A 17,296-nucleotide genomic window follows, 5' to 3' on the forward strand; every position below is an offset into this window, starting at 1 on the left:
TGAGCCAATACAGCTCACTGGAAAGCACCATTGAAATGACAATCTGAGTCTGTCATTGACAACAGCATCAACTTTTACAGGACTCCCTTTTGTTGATGTATCTGCCCCACAGAGTTATTTTTCAGCCTTTACTATCTGTTTTGAGACTCTTAGAATTGTTAAAAGTATTTTGCTCTTCTTGGTCATTAAAAGCCCCAGATATTTAACAACAGTGCCTCAGATTTAAAGACACTAGAACACCCTATTAAGTCAGACCTGTAGCCATTTAGATCACTTACTACACCTTCTAAAGTCTCCTTTTTCTTCTACTGAAAACAGACACTTTCTTAAAAGAAAACAGCTGTTTTTATGTGATGCTGTGTCACTGGTGCCCACATTCAGAGAAATTTTACAGCCGTCTCTAACCAGAGACTTGTGTCAGTGCATGTGAACATCTAGACATTTAAAACCACTTTAAAAACCTTTATTAGTCTGTCACTCTGCATGATGACGAGGTTTTATCCTAATGGAATGCTGGGAAAAGTGCCTGGGCGACGTCACCCTCCCACACCCACCCACGCTCAAATTGGTTACACTTTTGTTCCACTCACGAGCAGGGAGGGTCCGTGTGTGAGCTTGGCCAGTATACACACAACTGGTTCTTTCAGCGTGGCCCCTCCCTCACTCCAGTCTGACCTCATAGAGTATTTTGGCCAGCTGCGTGCTGTAGGTGGAACATATTTGGGTTTGTGTGTTGTATTTTTCAGCCCGCTGTCTCCTACATGTGCATGGGTTTTCCTGATTTGCTCACACTCATTACACAGCACAGAGTGGGTCAACCATCCACCAAAATACACGGCTCTGTGGCCGCTGAGTTGTGCAGACATGAATGGATGTCATTGTGATTAAAGGCTTTGACTCCGGTCTGCAGAAACCCAGGTTACAGTCATTTTCAGTAAAAGTAAAAGTCATCCAACCCTGTTGGATCTCAAAGTACCAAAAACAGCTCTCCCTCTCTTTCTCAACAGGTTTTTTATTCTGCCTGTCATGGTCATGTCAGAAAAACTTCCAAAGCAACATTGTTTTGAGCTCAGAAATAAAAAATATTTAGTTCCCAAGGTTCCAGAGTTGAACAGGCACATCATGTTTGCGTTTTAATGGTTCCTGTAATGGGAAAAGTCATCATCACTGTCATGTATCAAGAGGTCTGACGGTTAAGTGGCTCTGAAGAGCTTTTATCTGTCAGTTCTGAAGATTTTAATTATCAAAACTGTTGGAGAATTAACATTTTCACAGCAGGATATGAAAATAAAATCTGCTAACAGTTTTTACATTAAATCTTTTCCTGTTCTGGTTATAATGGTTCAAACAAATAAGCCTTAAAACATGCAACCTATTCACAAAATCTATGGAACTAGTGAGTAGGAGAATCATTCTTACCTTATTATCTGCAGAAAATGACAAACCAATGAAGGGTCTTCGTCAGGAGGATCTGGTGAACCAGGATCTGATCACAGAACTGAGGAAAGAGTTCAGTATGGTTTATGAAGACTTCTACATGGTCCTCACCGACATCGACATGAGAGTCAAGGTAAGAGCTCACTACAGCTGTATCCTGGAGTACAGAGCTCATTCAGAGCCATTTTATTTGTAATTTTGTAAATGTGAGTACAGGGTGTGAAAATCAAATAATTTTCAGTCAGGAACACTCAACTCATAACAACAAGCTTTACGCTATAAAGGAGGAGGCTGGAGTGGAGGAGATGAAATTTTGCCAGCAGCAGCAGCATTGCAAATCAGCATTAATGCAAGAAGGGAGAAGAATGTTGTATTTAAATACACTGCTGTGTTGAGAGAAAGAGCTGTGATTGGCTGTGTGAGCTGGGAGGTAACAACTGGGATCAGCTGGCTGTCAGATGATGAACAACGGCTGAGTGATTAGTTCTTTAGTTCTGTTACTTGTGCAAAAGAAGGAAGATTAAGATAAGAAAAAGGAAAACATGTACATTTGAAATGCACAGGTGGGACAAAACAAATGTCTAAGGGCTTATAAGAGGGTCCCACCTACACATTTCAGAGGTCCTCACAAATTACCAGCAGTCATCCTATGTTACCGTATTGTATCAGATCATATCGTATCACATGGCATGGTATCCTGTCGCGATGTTTCCTGTCCTGTTATTTAGACTCATATTCTGCTTTGTATCATACAGAATTGGACTATATACTGTCTAGGACTGACATCTTCTAGTCATTTGGTCAGTTGGTTGGTCGATACACTCATCTGACCAAGATCCTGGCTGTTGGTTGGTCCTATGTGTGTGTGAGAACAAAACGATGGAAGAGCAAGGCTGACTGATTGAGAGACAAACAGCAGGAGGACTGCCCATCTAACTGATTTGAAATGATTTAGCTAATCAACTGGGACAAATGCAAAATAATTTTGATCTTGATATTCTCTGATTTACATATTATTTCCCCTACATAATGAGTTTTTTTTTCATGTCACTTCTGTCAGTCTGTCCATCTCCACGTTGTGTTTACAGCTCCATACTTTCATCCCCTCTCTCCTTTTAGAGGTTCACTGACCTGTTCTAGTTCAGCCTCCACTGAAACACTGTTTTAATTCACACAACATGACATTTAGCCAACACCTGCCTGGATGTATTTAAAGTTAGTGTGTGTGGGTGCCAGGGTAAATCAGCCTGCTGTTTTTGTACAGATCCATCAAAGAGCCCAGTGTTGGCTGTGCTGACAGAACCACAGACACAGGATGTGTGTTTAAGACTGTGTTTGACAGAAAGGCAGCGAGTGGAGACGAGAAGGTGTGAAAGAGTGAAAATGAGCTGAGCAGTGCATCGGTTAATCATCAGAGGTGTTAGAGTGAGTCTGTCTGTGTTAGATTTCTCTGCATGTGTTTGATATTCATGCTGAGATTTTTCAGGTTTTTTGCATCAAACTAGATTCTTCATGAAGACTGGGTGACATGGACAAAATCCTCATTCTAATATTTTATTCTGCAAAGAAATTGTCAAGGTGTTGAATAATAAACTGAGGTCCTGTTTACATTTTGCATAAGTAACACATTTTGGTCACACTTGATAGAAGGTGAGGTTTTGGGCCGGACAGCAATTGTTGTCTGGCCCATTTTTGATTCCAATGCACATAAATTAAATAAACACGTTTATACCAAAAACATTTGTAATTGCAACAATTTCTGGGAGAAATGGTGTATCTCTTCTTCTTCTGTAAAAACTCCAGGGCTGCCAATACTTTTCGTCCATGACTGTACATGCTGTTAAGAACGAATGGGGGCATATTAGCCATGAGCTAAGTGGCTAGCTGTACCTTTCTTAACAGCTTTTCACCCTCATGATGTCATAAACATGCTTTTAAAAGACATGATGATAAACTATTTCACTAAAAGATTTTTTAGGGTACTGGTTAGATTGAAATAACTCAATTCAAGACAACAAGGTATGGGGGAGTTGATCATTTTGTTTTACTGGAGCTCCCATAGTCCCATGTTGGCTCGTACAGCTGATGTCTGATGTTGTTTCTGGGGTGAGGCAGGGGTGTCTTAGCTCCTACACTCTTCAGTACCTGTAGGGTGCAGAGAACAGAGGCAGGAAACTGTGTTATTTGGTGACGCCCAGATCACTGATCTGGACTTTGCTGATGATGCTGGGATCCTTGTAAGGACTATAGATGTCCTCCCTCTTAATCTGCTGATTGAGGAGGCTGAGACGTTGGGAATGCACATCTCCTGGGTCAAAACTATGATCCAGGCATTTGAGGATGCCTTGGATGCTGCCATCAGATCTGTGTCTGTGGATGATGAGAGTGTGGAAGATGCAGGCAGTTTACCTACCTTGGCAGAATAATCCATCAATCTGCTGACTGTGAGGCTGTGATCAACTGCAGACTTGGACTTGTGCATGGTGTGGCTGTATCAACATCTCAGTATGCAGACTAAAGTCAGAATCTCTGGGTCCATGGTCCTCCTGGTCTTACTAGCGGCAGATAACTGAAGAGATGGGGCTTGGCCTGGAGTAGACCTGGAGGATTGCCATTGGGAGGTCAGAACAATACAGGACTAAGGTTGACACAGCAAAGTGCCAAACCAGCATAACCTCCCACAGCTTACCTGACCTGAGTTGTTTATCTTGTGCAGGCAGAACCACCAGACAGTTGTGCATGTCTGATTTTTGTTATCAGAAGTTGCAGATAAACTCAAAATGGACAGGGTTCAGGAGGTTTCTACGATTTTTGATCAAAACAAATAAATGTCATTTAGACTTAACATTTCAAATAGATTATCCTGTGGTCAATAAGCATTTTACTGTAGGTGGTCATTACTGTAAATACTGAGCATCAGGCCTGACAGACATTTAGTTTTTAACATCAACACAAAACTTTTCTTAGCCATTATCATGTTTGAAAATGTATCATCATATCTAAAGAAGTTGATAAATTTCCCAGTCCTATTCTGACTCATATTAAATTGATATTTCTTGTGCCTTTTCCCAGAAACTATTAGCAGGAATGTTTGTGATGTGGCGAAGCAGAAACCACATCGACTCTCACGTTCCAAATTTCACTTCATTACTTTATTGGAAACAGTTTCTTCATTGTTTGAATCAGAAGAATTTTATTTTCATGACCTCTGAGTCCTTTCCAGAATGTTCTACTCCCTGACAGATTATCGTGTTTATCCTGTGGCCCCACCACCTTCAGAGTCTGACTGGTTTTTCTTCATGTTGTTTTTTTTTTACAGCAATCCTATGAGGTTCCCATCGCCATGAAGGCCGTGTTCGACTACATCGACACGTTCTCATCCCGTATCAGGGAGATGGAGCAGCAGAAGAGAGACGGGGTGGTCTGTAAGAAAGAAGACAAGCCAAGGTCGCTGGAGAACTTCCTCTCAAGGTAAAAAATGAACCTGTGTGCTCATCTTTTACAGTGTTTACCAGGAGGCAAGTTTCTGCAGAGGTCTTCTCCTCTCCAAAACTATCCCAAAGCTGATTAAAAACTCTGAACATTTTAGATACATTAATATGTGTTTCCCTAATGGGCAACCTCAGTTGTTAAGCACATGTACCCATGTAAATGTTTATTTTTGCTGTGAAAATGGACGTTTTAGGGTGGGACCTTACAGGGCTGCAGTTTTTTGAAGAAAGTGCAAATGAAGGAGAGCTCAGGAAATGCTCTAAACTGTTGAGGTCTGCATCCTGTGCATGTGGAACAAGCTAGGGAGAGATCAATGCATCTTTCTCTCTTGTCTTCTAAATGCCAGAAGTCTTTAGACCAGATTTTAGGTGGTCTAAGGTTTACCTGTAATTATGTTCTTTGCCTTTAACACTGCATGGCAGCACCTGCGTCCAGTTGGACTTGAAGCACTTTGTGGCACTTACTGATATTGTTTCTTCTTGTCTAGATCTTTGCTTGTGTTGTTTCTTGCTCTTGATTGTACGTTGCATTGGATAAAAGCGTCTGCTAAATTACATTGTAACATTGTAACACACGGTTGTGCCACAGTCCGCTCTTGAAGTGCACTATGGGGCAAACTGCTTCCTTCTGGTCAGTTGGAGCCCTCACACCGTCCGCACTCCAGTGCAGCTCCAGCACGTACCAGAAACATGAATCCATGAGAGTCTAAGTGAAGTTGACCACTGAATTTTGGTGGTAAAGTCTGGGTTTAAGCTCTGGATGGGGTTTGAGAAAGTATGGTTAGCCTGGATGGTTTCCTTAACTTTTGCCTTGACATTCTAAACAGTGTTGTGTGAAATCACTTTAACAGAAAGGCTTAATTGCAGATGAACAAAACCATGAAAAATCCCACAAGTGCACCAAAACATAGCCACATGGCATATCTCTAACATGCTTCAAAAAGAGCTTAAAGGCTAAAAGAGCATGTCTGCATCAGCTTGATTTGTTATGATAAGTTGTTGGACTGATAAATGAGATACTCTGAGGAGGTTTTAAAGCAGCTGTAGTTGGGGTTTCTGGGTGGTCCCATCAGGCTGTTTCTGCTTCCATCAAACATCTGTTGCTTTGCTCAATAATCTGGATTTTATCGTCTTTATAAGCAGCATCCAGCAGCCTGGTGGTATATGTCGTCAAGACATGAAAATACTGCATCGACCCTCACTGAATCCGTACGATCGCAAATTTCCATCTGAAGCAGAAAGGCCGTCTTTTGTTATGATGGGAGCCTGAACTCCTGCTCTGATCTGGCAGCTCTGTGACCATAATTTATGGCTGTCAACCCCCTGGCAGTAACAGTATGGGAAAATGTAAAAGCCCAAACCTCTTGTCCATGCTCAGATCTTTCACTGCTGCACCACTGCGCCTCTTAAACCCAGACTAAAGTTTCATGTGATTGCAGGTTTCGGTGGAGACGTCGCCTCTTCATCATCTCCGCCCCCAGCGATGAGGAGTGGGCCTATCAGCAGCAGCTCTACTCCCTCACCAGCCAGGCCTGCAACCTCGGTGAGCTAAACTGGGATTGGTTGATTAATGCCATCCATACACTAAAAGACCTTAGAACAGATTAGCATCGTCTGAATCTGCTGTAAAAGTGCAGGTCAAAACAGATCACACTAAATGTAAAAAAAATGCACAGGTCAATATAGCTGCACTTATCAGGATTAAATAACAAGTGCATTCGAGTCTGGGTAGGATGGCACCTGGGTCTAGATTCAGACTGCAGGCCCTCAGCATGACCAAGGCCTTTTAGAATGCTCAACATGGATTTTAAGAATTTCTGCAGTTTATGTCCACATTTTTACACATTGGTGATTTTTGATAGCCTATACTTCTATCTGTCCATGGCCGTTTTTCATTCATCCATTTTCATCCTCTTATCCGTGACTGGGTCACAGCGGCAGGCTAAGAAAGTCAACCCATCCCTCTCCCCGGTGACATTTTCTAGCCTTTCCTGGAGGATTCTGAGGTGTTCCCAGAACAGATGAGGTATTTAATCCTCCAGCAAGTCCTGAGTCTACATTTGGGTCTCCTCTCAGTTGGACGCACCTGGAAGACCTCCACAGGGAGGCGTCCAGGAGGCATCCTTATCAGATACATGAACTACCTCTACTGACTCCTTTCAGGATGAAGGACCAGCAGCCCTACTTTGAGTTCCCTCCACATGTCTGAGCTCCTCACCCTGTCTCTAAGCCTGAGCCAAGCCAGCCCCCTGAGGAATCATATTTTGGCCACTTGAACCTCATTCTGCGAGTCATTACCCGAAGTTCATGATCAGAGATGAGGGTTGGAATGAAGGTCGATCGGTAAATTGAAAGCTTTGCCTTCCTGCTCATCTTCCTCTTCATCACGACAATGTCTGCAACACTGCTGATGCTGCACCAATCCTCCATTCAGTCTCATGATCCAATCTGCCCTCATTTATGAACTAGACCCTGGGACACTTGAGTCCTTCACTTGGGGCAAAGATTTACTCCACATCCAGGGGGGCAATCCACCATTTTTCAGCAGAGAACCATGGCATCAGACTTGGAGGTGCTGACTCTCATCCCAACTGCTTAGAATTCAGCAGCAAACTGTCCCTATGACTCCAGAAGCCAACAGAACCACATTATCTGCAAACAACAGAGATGGAATTTTGAAGTCCCCAAACCAACCCCCCCCCCCCCCCCCCAGCTGTGCTTCAGATCAGGTATAAGAGATAAGGGGCAGCCCTGGTGCCAACATGCACCGGGAACATTCCAGACTTTGTGCCAAGGATGTGAACACAACTCTCATTTTGGTTATGTAGGGACCTGATGACTCCAACAGCAGCCCATATTCCCACAGTACCCCCCTTATGACCCCCAGTGGTAAATGATCATAAGCCCTCTCCAAGTCCACAGAACACCATGGCTCTTTTTGTAAACACAAAATCTCAGGAATTTTTTCTCAGATTCTGCACAAATGTCCACATTGACCCAAAGATGGAATGATTAGATTTTAGAGGTTGAAAGTCGAGCTTAAAACCATCATAAAACTTCTTCTTTACCCACCAGTTTCCTTTTCTACTTTATTGTGAGTTCCCAAGTCTTTATTATGAGTACTTAAGTTAAAAATATGAATCCATCCATCCTTTGTAAGGACCCTAAGAAAATAGTTGTTTCAGCAAGATAAGAATCAAATTACAAAAAATAAACAACAATAAAAAATAGAGAGAGAAAGTAATATTTCTTAACTGTTTTAGGGATGCAAATGCATGATTTTGACCTTAAGAGATTTGGTGCCATTTTTGATTGAAAGCCCATCCATCATTGCTGTGGACAGAGCTGTGTGTACTCTTTACATCTAATTTTTTTTTGCAGCTGGTTTCTATCCTCTCTCTCTGCTCTCTGCTCACGTTGACTGCTTTTTCTGTTTCTGTGCTCCAAACTATTTCCTGTTGATTCAGTTAGAAACAAACAAACAGAACAGAGAGCTTTACTTCCCCAGCAGACCAACATGGAGGAGAAAATGTCAAAATCATTCCTGAAGTGACAGCATCATGAATCATCTTCGCTGTTTCAGATCAGGAGAATCTTAGTCAGACTAACTGATTTAATATTTCAGCTAAAGAGAGGCAGATTTTTAAAGACTGCAACAGATTAAACTCATTCACTCTTTCTGATTATATGTAAGCTAAGTTCTGTTTATCTTCCCATGATTTCTTCCATGGACCATTTTTATACAGGGTCTAAATGTCTAAAGATGCAGAAGAAGTTGGGTAATCTCTCTAGCAGATTGTGTTGCCTGCTGCAGTTAAACAGGCTGCAAAGGGAACAAACAAACTTTAAGGCAAAATAAGCCAAAGAGTGTCCCCTAAAACTCATGTTTATTTACATCTTAAAGGCTATCTTAAAATACCTGCTATGACAAAAGATTTTGATTCTGTTAGAGCAATGACAGTCATGTCAAAAGAGTTTATATCTATTAGTCATTAACACTCCAAAATGTGTACCATGTTCATATTCTAACATCATCAGGCCTCAGAGTCCGGGTTCAGTCCTCAAACGAAAAGCAAAGGGTTTTCCTTCATGTGTCAGACTTCAGATGATCAGCTCCAGACCAGTCAGCCACTGAATAAAAGGTATCAATTGAAAAGGTACGAGTGAAAAAAAACAGTGTCATCAGAACAAAATACATCTGGAAAAATGACTTCAGACAAAAACAAGTACCTGGGATTAAAGGATACCTGAAAATACGATCTCTGACAAAACGTACTCTGGAAAACACAAAATAAGTCAAATAAGCTTCAGGAAAAAATGGTCTAGGACAAATGTGCATCAGAAAAAATTGGCCTAGGACAAACATGGATCCGGAAAAAATGGCCTAGGACAAATATGCATTGGGAATAATGGCCTAGAACAGATTGGCCTGAGAGGAAAAAAGCATCAGGATAAACAGATTTTGGGCAGAACTACCTCTAATAAAAAATCCTCAGACAAAATAGCCTAATATGAAATTGAATCATTAAAAGAACTACCTCAGATGAAAAGGCAGTGGTAAAAAGGGCTTCAGTTGAAAAGGCCTGTGAGAAAAATTATCTCAGACAAAATCAACCTCAAATAAAACTGACAACAACTCTCTCTCTGCCAAAATAGACAAAAAAATACTAAATAATGAGCCACATTTACCTTATTTTAGCAGATATTTATGTCCACATCAGTTTGATATGTTTGTAGTCTGTTTCTTGATGACCCTGATGAAGTCCACAAGCCAAAACTCATTGGTCCAGTAAAGTATGGATGCACTTCCGCTTTGTGCTTTTAAACATAAAAGCCTGGTTCAGCATTTCTGTGGGGAAACTCACTTTGTACCGAATGCTTTTGTTTTTCAAATTTTCCCAAATAAGTTATACAATGAATCAGGTCACATGTATGGAGTTTTTTTGAGGCAAGATGGAGCTGTGACTGCAGAGAAACAAAGCCTACACGCAGCACACATGTGCCTGGCTTAAGAGCTGTGATGGCACAAGCTGGAGCTGACACACCCATCAGCCATCATGCAGCAAACATGTACCAGGTCTCTCACAAGAACTAACTCAAAACCATGCAAAAAAGGCCTCAAATGAGACAGCATCTGATGAAACAAAGTGGTTTCAGATGAAATGGCATGAGGCAAAATGACCAAGGACAAAACAGCATCAGAAAAAATGGAACTCAAATGAAACAGCTTTCTCTTCTCTTCTCTTTTAAACCCATTTCTTGGATTCCATTTACTCTGAGGCTGTTTAGTCTGAGATTGTTTCATTGGAGGCCATTCAATGAAATCTGAAATAGGACCAAGGTTTTTCAGAGACATGATGCTTTGTCATTTTAGGTCTGAAATTTGAGGATGTCCTGATATGACAGCCATAATTAAAAAGAAGGTGTAAAACACCTGAATTACCCTTTAACTTCACTCAGGCTTGTTTCCTCTCAATGCCAGCCAAAGTTTTACACCACTTAACAATTTGTAAATCACATCAAGAAGTTGCTTAAATTAGGTCTTATTTGTTTTCTGCAGCCCTCCAGATATTAGTGTGTTTATTAATGTGTGTTTATTAGTGTGTGTTTATTAATGTGTGTTTATTAGTGTATGTGCAGAGGGATCCCAGATGACAGAGCTGGCAAACAGCCGTCCTTTTCTGTCTGCAGCTAATAAGCTCCTTCCCTCCCTGACGACGGCCTGTTACTCAACTTTTCCACAGCTAACTCAATGTTATTACTGTATATCTAAAAAAGGAGGCATTTATCTAAACTTTACCAATCCCAACAAGCCAACGTGTCTGACAGATTTATGTAAGATAAATGTTAAGTTTAAGAAGCCCTCAGTGAACTCGGCTCCTCGGCTAAACCAAATAAATCCCCTCGTGTGGAGTTTCTCCCTCACTTGAACCTCGTGTTCCTGCTTTGTTTAGAAGAATTCAACATTTCTTACATTTTATCTTGGCTCTGACTTTTTCCCCTAACACTCCCTGTCATATAAAACTTTGCAAAGTGCAAGAGTCAGACTCATAAATCTGACTAATAGATTCATTTTTCTGAACATCTGCAGTTTGATTCAGATCATGAAGTTGCCATAACCCCAGCAATTGGATTTGAGAACTTCTTTGATGCAATCTTGTTCATACTAAACTTTTAGGAGTTTCGGCTGATCTTCTGCACTCAAGAGTCATTTTGGATACAATAAGTGAGCTAAGGCCAGCACAGACAGAACAATTTTTAAAATCTGAGCCTAATTTTTGAAATATTTTTGTCTTGTGCAGTGTTCCTTCCACACAGCAGGATTTCAGAATATGCAGTGACTATAAAAATATTAACCACCATGAATATTTTACCCTTTAATTGATTTTATAAATCAATAATGGTCTGTATAATGTGGCTTTTTTCAATAATAAACCCTCTTTTTTGTCAAAGTAAAAACAGATTTCTACTAAGCAATGTGACTGCTTGATGATGGATTTCTCTGAACTCTGGGGGATGTTCAGTGCCTTGGAAATGTTTTTGTATCCATCCACTGACTTATACTTTTCAATCACATTTTCTCTGAGTTGCTTGGGGTGTTCTTTTGTATTCATGGTGTAATGGTAGCCAGGTATACTGATTAAGTAGTAACTGGACTTTCCAGAAACAGGTGTCTTTGTACTACAATCATTGAGACACATTCACTGCAATTAGGGGATCCCCATTTCACTTAACGTCAGACTCCTAGCACCAATTGGCCGGATCTCTGTTAAATTGAGTCAATCACTTTAAAGGGGGTGAATATTTATGCAGTCACTTATTTTACATTACAGATTTTTATTTTATTAGCATTACTCTATAGAAATCTGATTTTAAGAGCATTACAGAGTTTTATTGTATTTTTTTTGTCATAAAAGCCAAATTATTTTGACCATAGTTGACTAATAAAATCAATAAAAGGGTAAAACTAAAGGATACATGTGGTGCCATAGTGTATCTGAGAGCTGCAGTCTACAGCTAGACTGTCTTTCATTTTTTTGCATAATATAGAAAAAAAACACCTCAGACCTAGTTTGCAGAGTGTGTCAAATTTTTTATTGGATTATAGTTTCAAAAATTGCTCTTTGACAAAAAGCTGACTCAATCTGTGGCCTTCAGACTTCTTAAAGCAGTAAGAGTTGTGACATCAGTCCTTATCCACTCTGTTTTCCCCCATGAGTTGGAGGAATGGAGAAAAAAATCTCCTCTTTCTTATCAGCCAGCTGAGGCCAGGTCTGTAAGGACTTGTTTCCCTTGGTTTGTTACTCTTGGCTGGGTTGGCTCTGGGTTGGCGCTGTGGGCCGTTGCCTCCCTCCCTCCCCTCAGACAAAGACCCATCCTGCTGAGTGGGCTGAAGACCTCGAAGGGCTGATCCTGGTCGTCAGCACTTGGCTGTGTCTGTGTCCTCCTGTGTTTAAAGTGGGCTGCCTTCCCTCAAAGGAGACAGCTTGTTGGCTGGACTCTTCGGACCACCACGCTCTCCTTTCTTTACCTAAAATCCCCCCTAAGCTCTAGATGGTTCCAATAATAAACAAACAGAACAGATCCAGGGCAAGCAGAAGGACCAGTGGAGAAATGAACAGTTAATCTGCACATTATAGACACAGAGCTAGTGTTCATATCTGACTTTTCTGGGAGATTTCTGCCTTGTTCTGATGTGTTTTTTTGTTTCTATGGTTACAGGTCTGAGGCACATTGCCATTCTGAAGTTGGTCGGCACAGAGTTAGTGGATATGGGCGGAGTCCTGGAATTATATCCTATCAATGGTGAGAACTTTGTCAAAATCCCTGCCATGTACACAGACCTCATTCATCACCTGGTTAACTTTAAAACAGATGTTTCTGCTAACAGCAGAAGTCAGAAATCTTACCCTGCATGTCCATGTCTCTTCACTCCTCACCAGTTATTGGTAAACAGAGTCAGTCTCGACATGTTGTTTGTTGCCAGGCATCCAAGGTCAAGCTTTATGACATTTCTTTTGTCCGGGACATTTAACCCCTGGTTATACATCTGCAGACATTTCCCCAGGGGTGGTTTTCAGGTCCTAGGACCAGGGGCTTGTGGCAACCCTACTACTCACCTGGATGATACCCCATGCTTACTTGCCAAATCCACCCCTTACCCTGCCCTTAATATGTGGACTTTTTCTTTTTTTTTTTTTATTTAAAAAATTTCAAAGAAACAATGTTCAGCAAAAAGGTGCCACTCGGGTACCTACCATCTATTAGAAACTGTGGTTTACAGTATAACCAACACTAAGTAGGCACTGGCAGAACCACATGGACTGTGTCGTGCTCTGCAACATTATAAGGCAGAAATGTCAGTAAATTTGAGTACATTAAGGACTTTGTTTATCCTGTGCAAAAGCATCGCCCCAAACACTGATGTAAGGAGGTGGTTCACAAGTTTTGCAAGATCTCCAGGCAATGCCAATCCCAAGAAATGTTTTTGCCCTACTCCAGTAGATCACCGTAGCTAGCATGCTCAAAAAAGGCCTTGAAGGCTGCAGCTCAACCCCATGGTGCAACTTCCCTGATCAAACATCGTCCACTAAAAACTTCCTTTGTCCCTGACTGGCTCAGGCTTTAGTTTAGAGTCTAACAAAGTCAGAGAAAGGCTTCCTACCTTAAAAATCTTTGTTGAACCAGAAATGACCATCAAGTTGCTCTCTGTAAAACCACCAGACTCCACTAAGAAAAGCATCAATTTAACCTGGCTGACCCCAGGACTTAGAGGTCAGCTTTTCTCTCAAATTGCTAGTTTGTTCGTGTTGTCATGTAATTTTGTTGTTTTAATGGTAGGTTTGGATTCATTTGCATAACAGAAGCAACATAAAAAAAGCCCTTGATCTAGGCAGCTATATACATAAGCAACTCCGTTACTCTAGTCTGATGGATTAGATTAAATTGGATATTGGAGCCCTGTAGTGTTTGAGAAATTTTCTTATTTATCTTGCATGTGAACGCAGACAAAAACTTGCCATGCAGTTGTGCAAAAACAGAACAATCTTGTCAATAATTCAGACCCAAGCAAACAAACTGTAGTTGTGAAACACCCTTAGAGTAAAATCTGAAGCGATATGTACAAAACAATGCAATTTTGATCAGTAACTGTTGCCCTTATACAGTTATGCAGCAGCCATTAAAGCTTGTCTCCTTGTCTGCTGGATTTTGTAGTGTACTGCAAAACTTTCTGTACATTTCAATCATTAAAAATCCCATTATATGTGATACTGGTGCCCAGGTTTAAAATCCAAACTCCATTCTTCCATCACATACCTAAACATGCCTAGATTTATCATTTACAAGTCAGATCCTTAGCACAGTGCAGCCCTGTGGCTGCATGGACACTCATTCTGCCCTAAAACTCAAACTACAAGAACGCATTATGATTTTTCAAAGCAAGAGCTCTCCTAATGAAGTCAGACGTGAAACATCCTGGGAATAAAGAAAAAATGACTCAGGATGTTGCAAGACAGTAAAAATTGGATTTGCTGCCAGTGGAGGGGAGTTGTTGACATTTCTGTTTTTGACATTTGAGCTCAGCATGTGGAGATACAAAAATGTCAAACAGGCTCAAAGCAAACACTGCTGTCCTCCCGGGGTAGCATTGACTAAATATCTGTCCTAAATACTTCACTCTGACCTGAATATCTGCTCCATCCATTCAGGGAGCGCTACCGTTGAGCGGGAGGGACTTTCTGGCATGCTGGTGAAGGACATGAGGAACTACTTCCAGATCAGCCCAGAGTACTTCTCCATGCTGCTGGTGGGAAAAGACGGAAACGTCAAGTCCTGGTACCCATCTCCCATGTGGTCCATGGCCATCATCTACGACCTGGTGGACTCCATGCAGCTACGCAGACAGGAGATGGCCATCCAGCAGTCGTTGGGTATGCGCTGTCCAGAGGACGAATACGGAGGCTACGGCTACCATCAACATGGATATGAACACGGTTATCAGGACGGATATCATCAAGGATATGGCTACTAACTCCTCCCTCTACATTGCAGCGTCTTCATGACCTGTTTTAATCTTTCCCAGATGGCTCAGACAAAATGAAGCCCCTGAACTTTTGTAGCACTTAAAGAAAGCCTCAAAACTTTTGCTTTCACCTTTCCAGCTCTTTAATTTTTTACATTTTATAGCTGCAACTAAAGAAAATATTAAAGGGGCTTTATCAGAGAGAGTTAATGTAGAAATGTGTAGATGAGCCTGGAGGTTCAGGGATTTGTTGTCTACTTTTTAAAAGTTTTTCCTGGCATGGTCGATTTTCTACCAAAGGTGCTGCTGCCTCCAAGTTAAAAAAGGTCTCAGTATCATTCTTATTGCATTAAAGTCTAGTTTTCTTATGAGATGTTTTTCTACTTTTTATAGGTTATTTGCAGATGACATCAAATCACAGTGAAAAACTCCAAAGGGGGGTCAGGAAGTGATTTCTGCACACAATCTTGAGCTTTTTTAAGTAGTGATACATTAAGGCAAAAAATTAGAAAGTGCTACAGTAACAAACTTGGATTAGAAACCTCTGTCTAAAGCCTAGAGAGAAAAAGTTGGACAATGCTCACATATCTTCCATTTCCACCAAGTTGTCTGCTTTGGTTTAGTCCAGTTTTTTTCAATGTAAACCCTGATCTTGCGAAGGTTTACCACTGATCTCTTTCCAGCCTTTCAAGATCTGGATCATTTGGTGAAGCTTAGTAATGAGAGTCACTCTTTTGTCTCCCAAACGGCTTTTCATTTGGTACAAATTTTGATTAAATAAACCAAAATGTAAGAAAGGAAAATGGCTCTCAAGCTAGAGTCATTCATATGAAGATCAGGCTCATAGAACAAGTTAATCATTAGGAACACAACATTAAACGTTTATTTTCTTAATAGTATATTATTTTCATTAAAAGCATGCTAATGAAAAAACGAGGGAGAAAAGCTGACTCAACTCCTCCAAACCAGTATTTCTCAACTGGCTGGGCCTCAGGACCCATCAACTCCTCGATGAGAAATCGTGACCCAAATTTCTGATATTTTTTCAACCAATCAGATCTACCAAATAAAAAATAGTATGATTTGGCCTTGACATTACAGAGCATTTGACAAATCAAACAGACACCAAAAAACTAGCAAATTCTAAAAGTGTTTTATGGACTTTTTGGTGCAAGTTTTACTTTCAGGAACACATTTGCAACCCACTCTCTAGACTCCCTTCATCTGTTTAGACCTATAGTAGGAGTCCTGCAGGGCTAAGTCATTACTGATATGGATCATCTCCACGCCAGGCAAATCAGTTAAGGGATCATAGCCATAGCCAGTGGATGAAGAAATGTTCTGATATCTGCCTGCAGCACCACCTAGAGCTTTAACAGACTAACCAGACCCAGAAAGAGCCCTCCCCAGAATTGATTTAGGTACCAAGTTTTTCTAATGAAAAATGTGGCAGTTTGGACTTGAGATGGAATAAAAAATGTAACAAAACAAAGAGATGGATAAATGTCCTTCAAAATAAAAGCACATCAAAGACCTTTACCGCATTTTTTTTTCCCTGACACTCATCTACAAGCCTCTGAAAATGGCTTTTGGGTCCTGACCCACCAGTTGAGAGTCAAGGTCAGTATCTGTTCACTGTTGTTTGAATGTGGGATAGACGATTTTTCTTAAACTCCATTAGCCTCAGATGAAACTGAAACCTAAAAGCTCTCCTTTTCCCATTTATCAATGCCTTCAAATAAAAATATTTCTGTATGACAATAGAACAATAATCATTGATGTTGCTGTGATTATGAACCTTTTTTTTTTTTTCTGGCACGACAGTGATGTGCTTTTGTAATTTCCAACTGACACGTTACTACGTCTTTGTCACTTAATTTTCAGGTCAAACATCCTTAAGTTAGCATCACATTCCTTTATTTTGTAGATGACAGGCTGAATTTAACATTTATGTATTTATTGGACATCTGTTGCATTTGAGGTGCAGGTATTGTATGAAAAGATCACATTATCTCCATTTTGTATAGTTTCTGTTGCAATACAATGTTCTTATTTATACTCTGTTGTGTTATCTGACAAATAAAAATTTGTTTACTACCAGTTTTTGGATGCTTTCTATGCAGAATAAAACCATGATCAAATGAAGAGTTGAATTAACAGCAGTGAGAAAATCTGTAAGACTACATCTCCTCCTAGTGGTCTGAGGAGAAGTCAAAGGAAAAACTCTTCTAGGTGGACGTAATGTTTCATTATAAGGACAGCTCTGCTGTGCATGAGCTAAATTTTTGAATTATTATCAGTAGAAATTTGAAAAATGCTGGAAACTTCATCTTAATAGGACAGT

General features: G+C 40.6%; 1 protein-coding gene across 1 annotated transcript in view; it reads left to right on the forward strand.

Annotated features, from left to right (window-relative positions):
- The window catches only part of ccdc80 (coiled-coil domain containing 80), a 31,215-nt gene extending 14,165 nt beyond the window's left edge, over positions 1 to 17,050 (forward strand). The window contains exons 7-11 of the mRNA XM_041806802.1: positions 1,434 to 1,570; positions 4,757 to 4,908; positions 6,368 to 6,471; positions 12,651 to 12,734; positions 14,639 to 17,050. Of these exons, the coding sequence (XP_041662736.1) occupies positions 1,434 to 1,570; positions 4,757 to 4,908; positions 6,368 to 6,471; positions 12,651 to 12,734; positions 14,639 to 14,961 (800 nt within the window). The 3' untranslated portion in view covers positions 14,962 to 17,050. The remainder of the gene's footprint in view (positions 1 to 1,433; positions 1,571 to 4,756; positions 4,909 to 6,367; positions 6,472 to 12,650; positions 12,735 to 14,638) is intronic.
- Positions 17,051 to 17,296: the final 246 nt, after the last annotated feature.

Source organism: Cheilinus undulatus, linkage group 15, assembly GCF_018320785.1.
Source record: "Cheilinus undulatus linkage group 15, ASM1832078v1, whole genome shotgun sequence".
Lineage (NCBI taxonomy): Eukaryota > Metazoa > Chordata > Actinopteri > Labriformes > Labridae > Cheilinus > Cheilinus undulatus.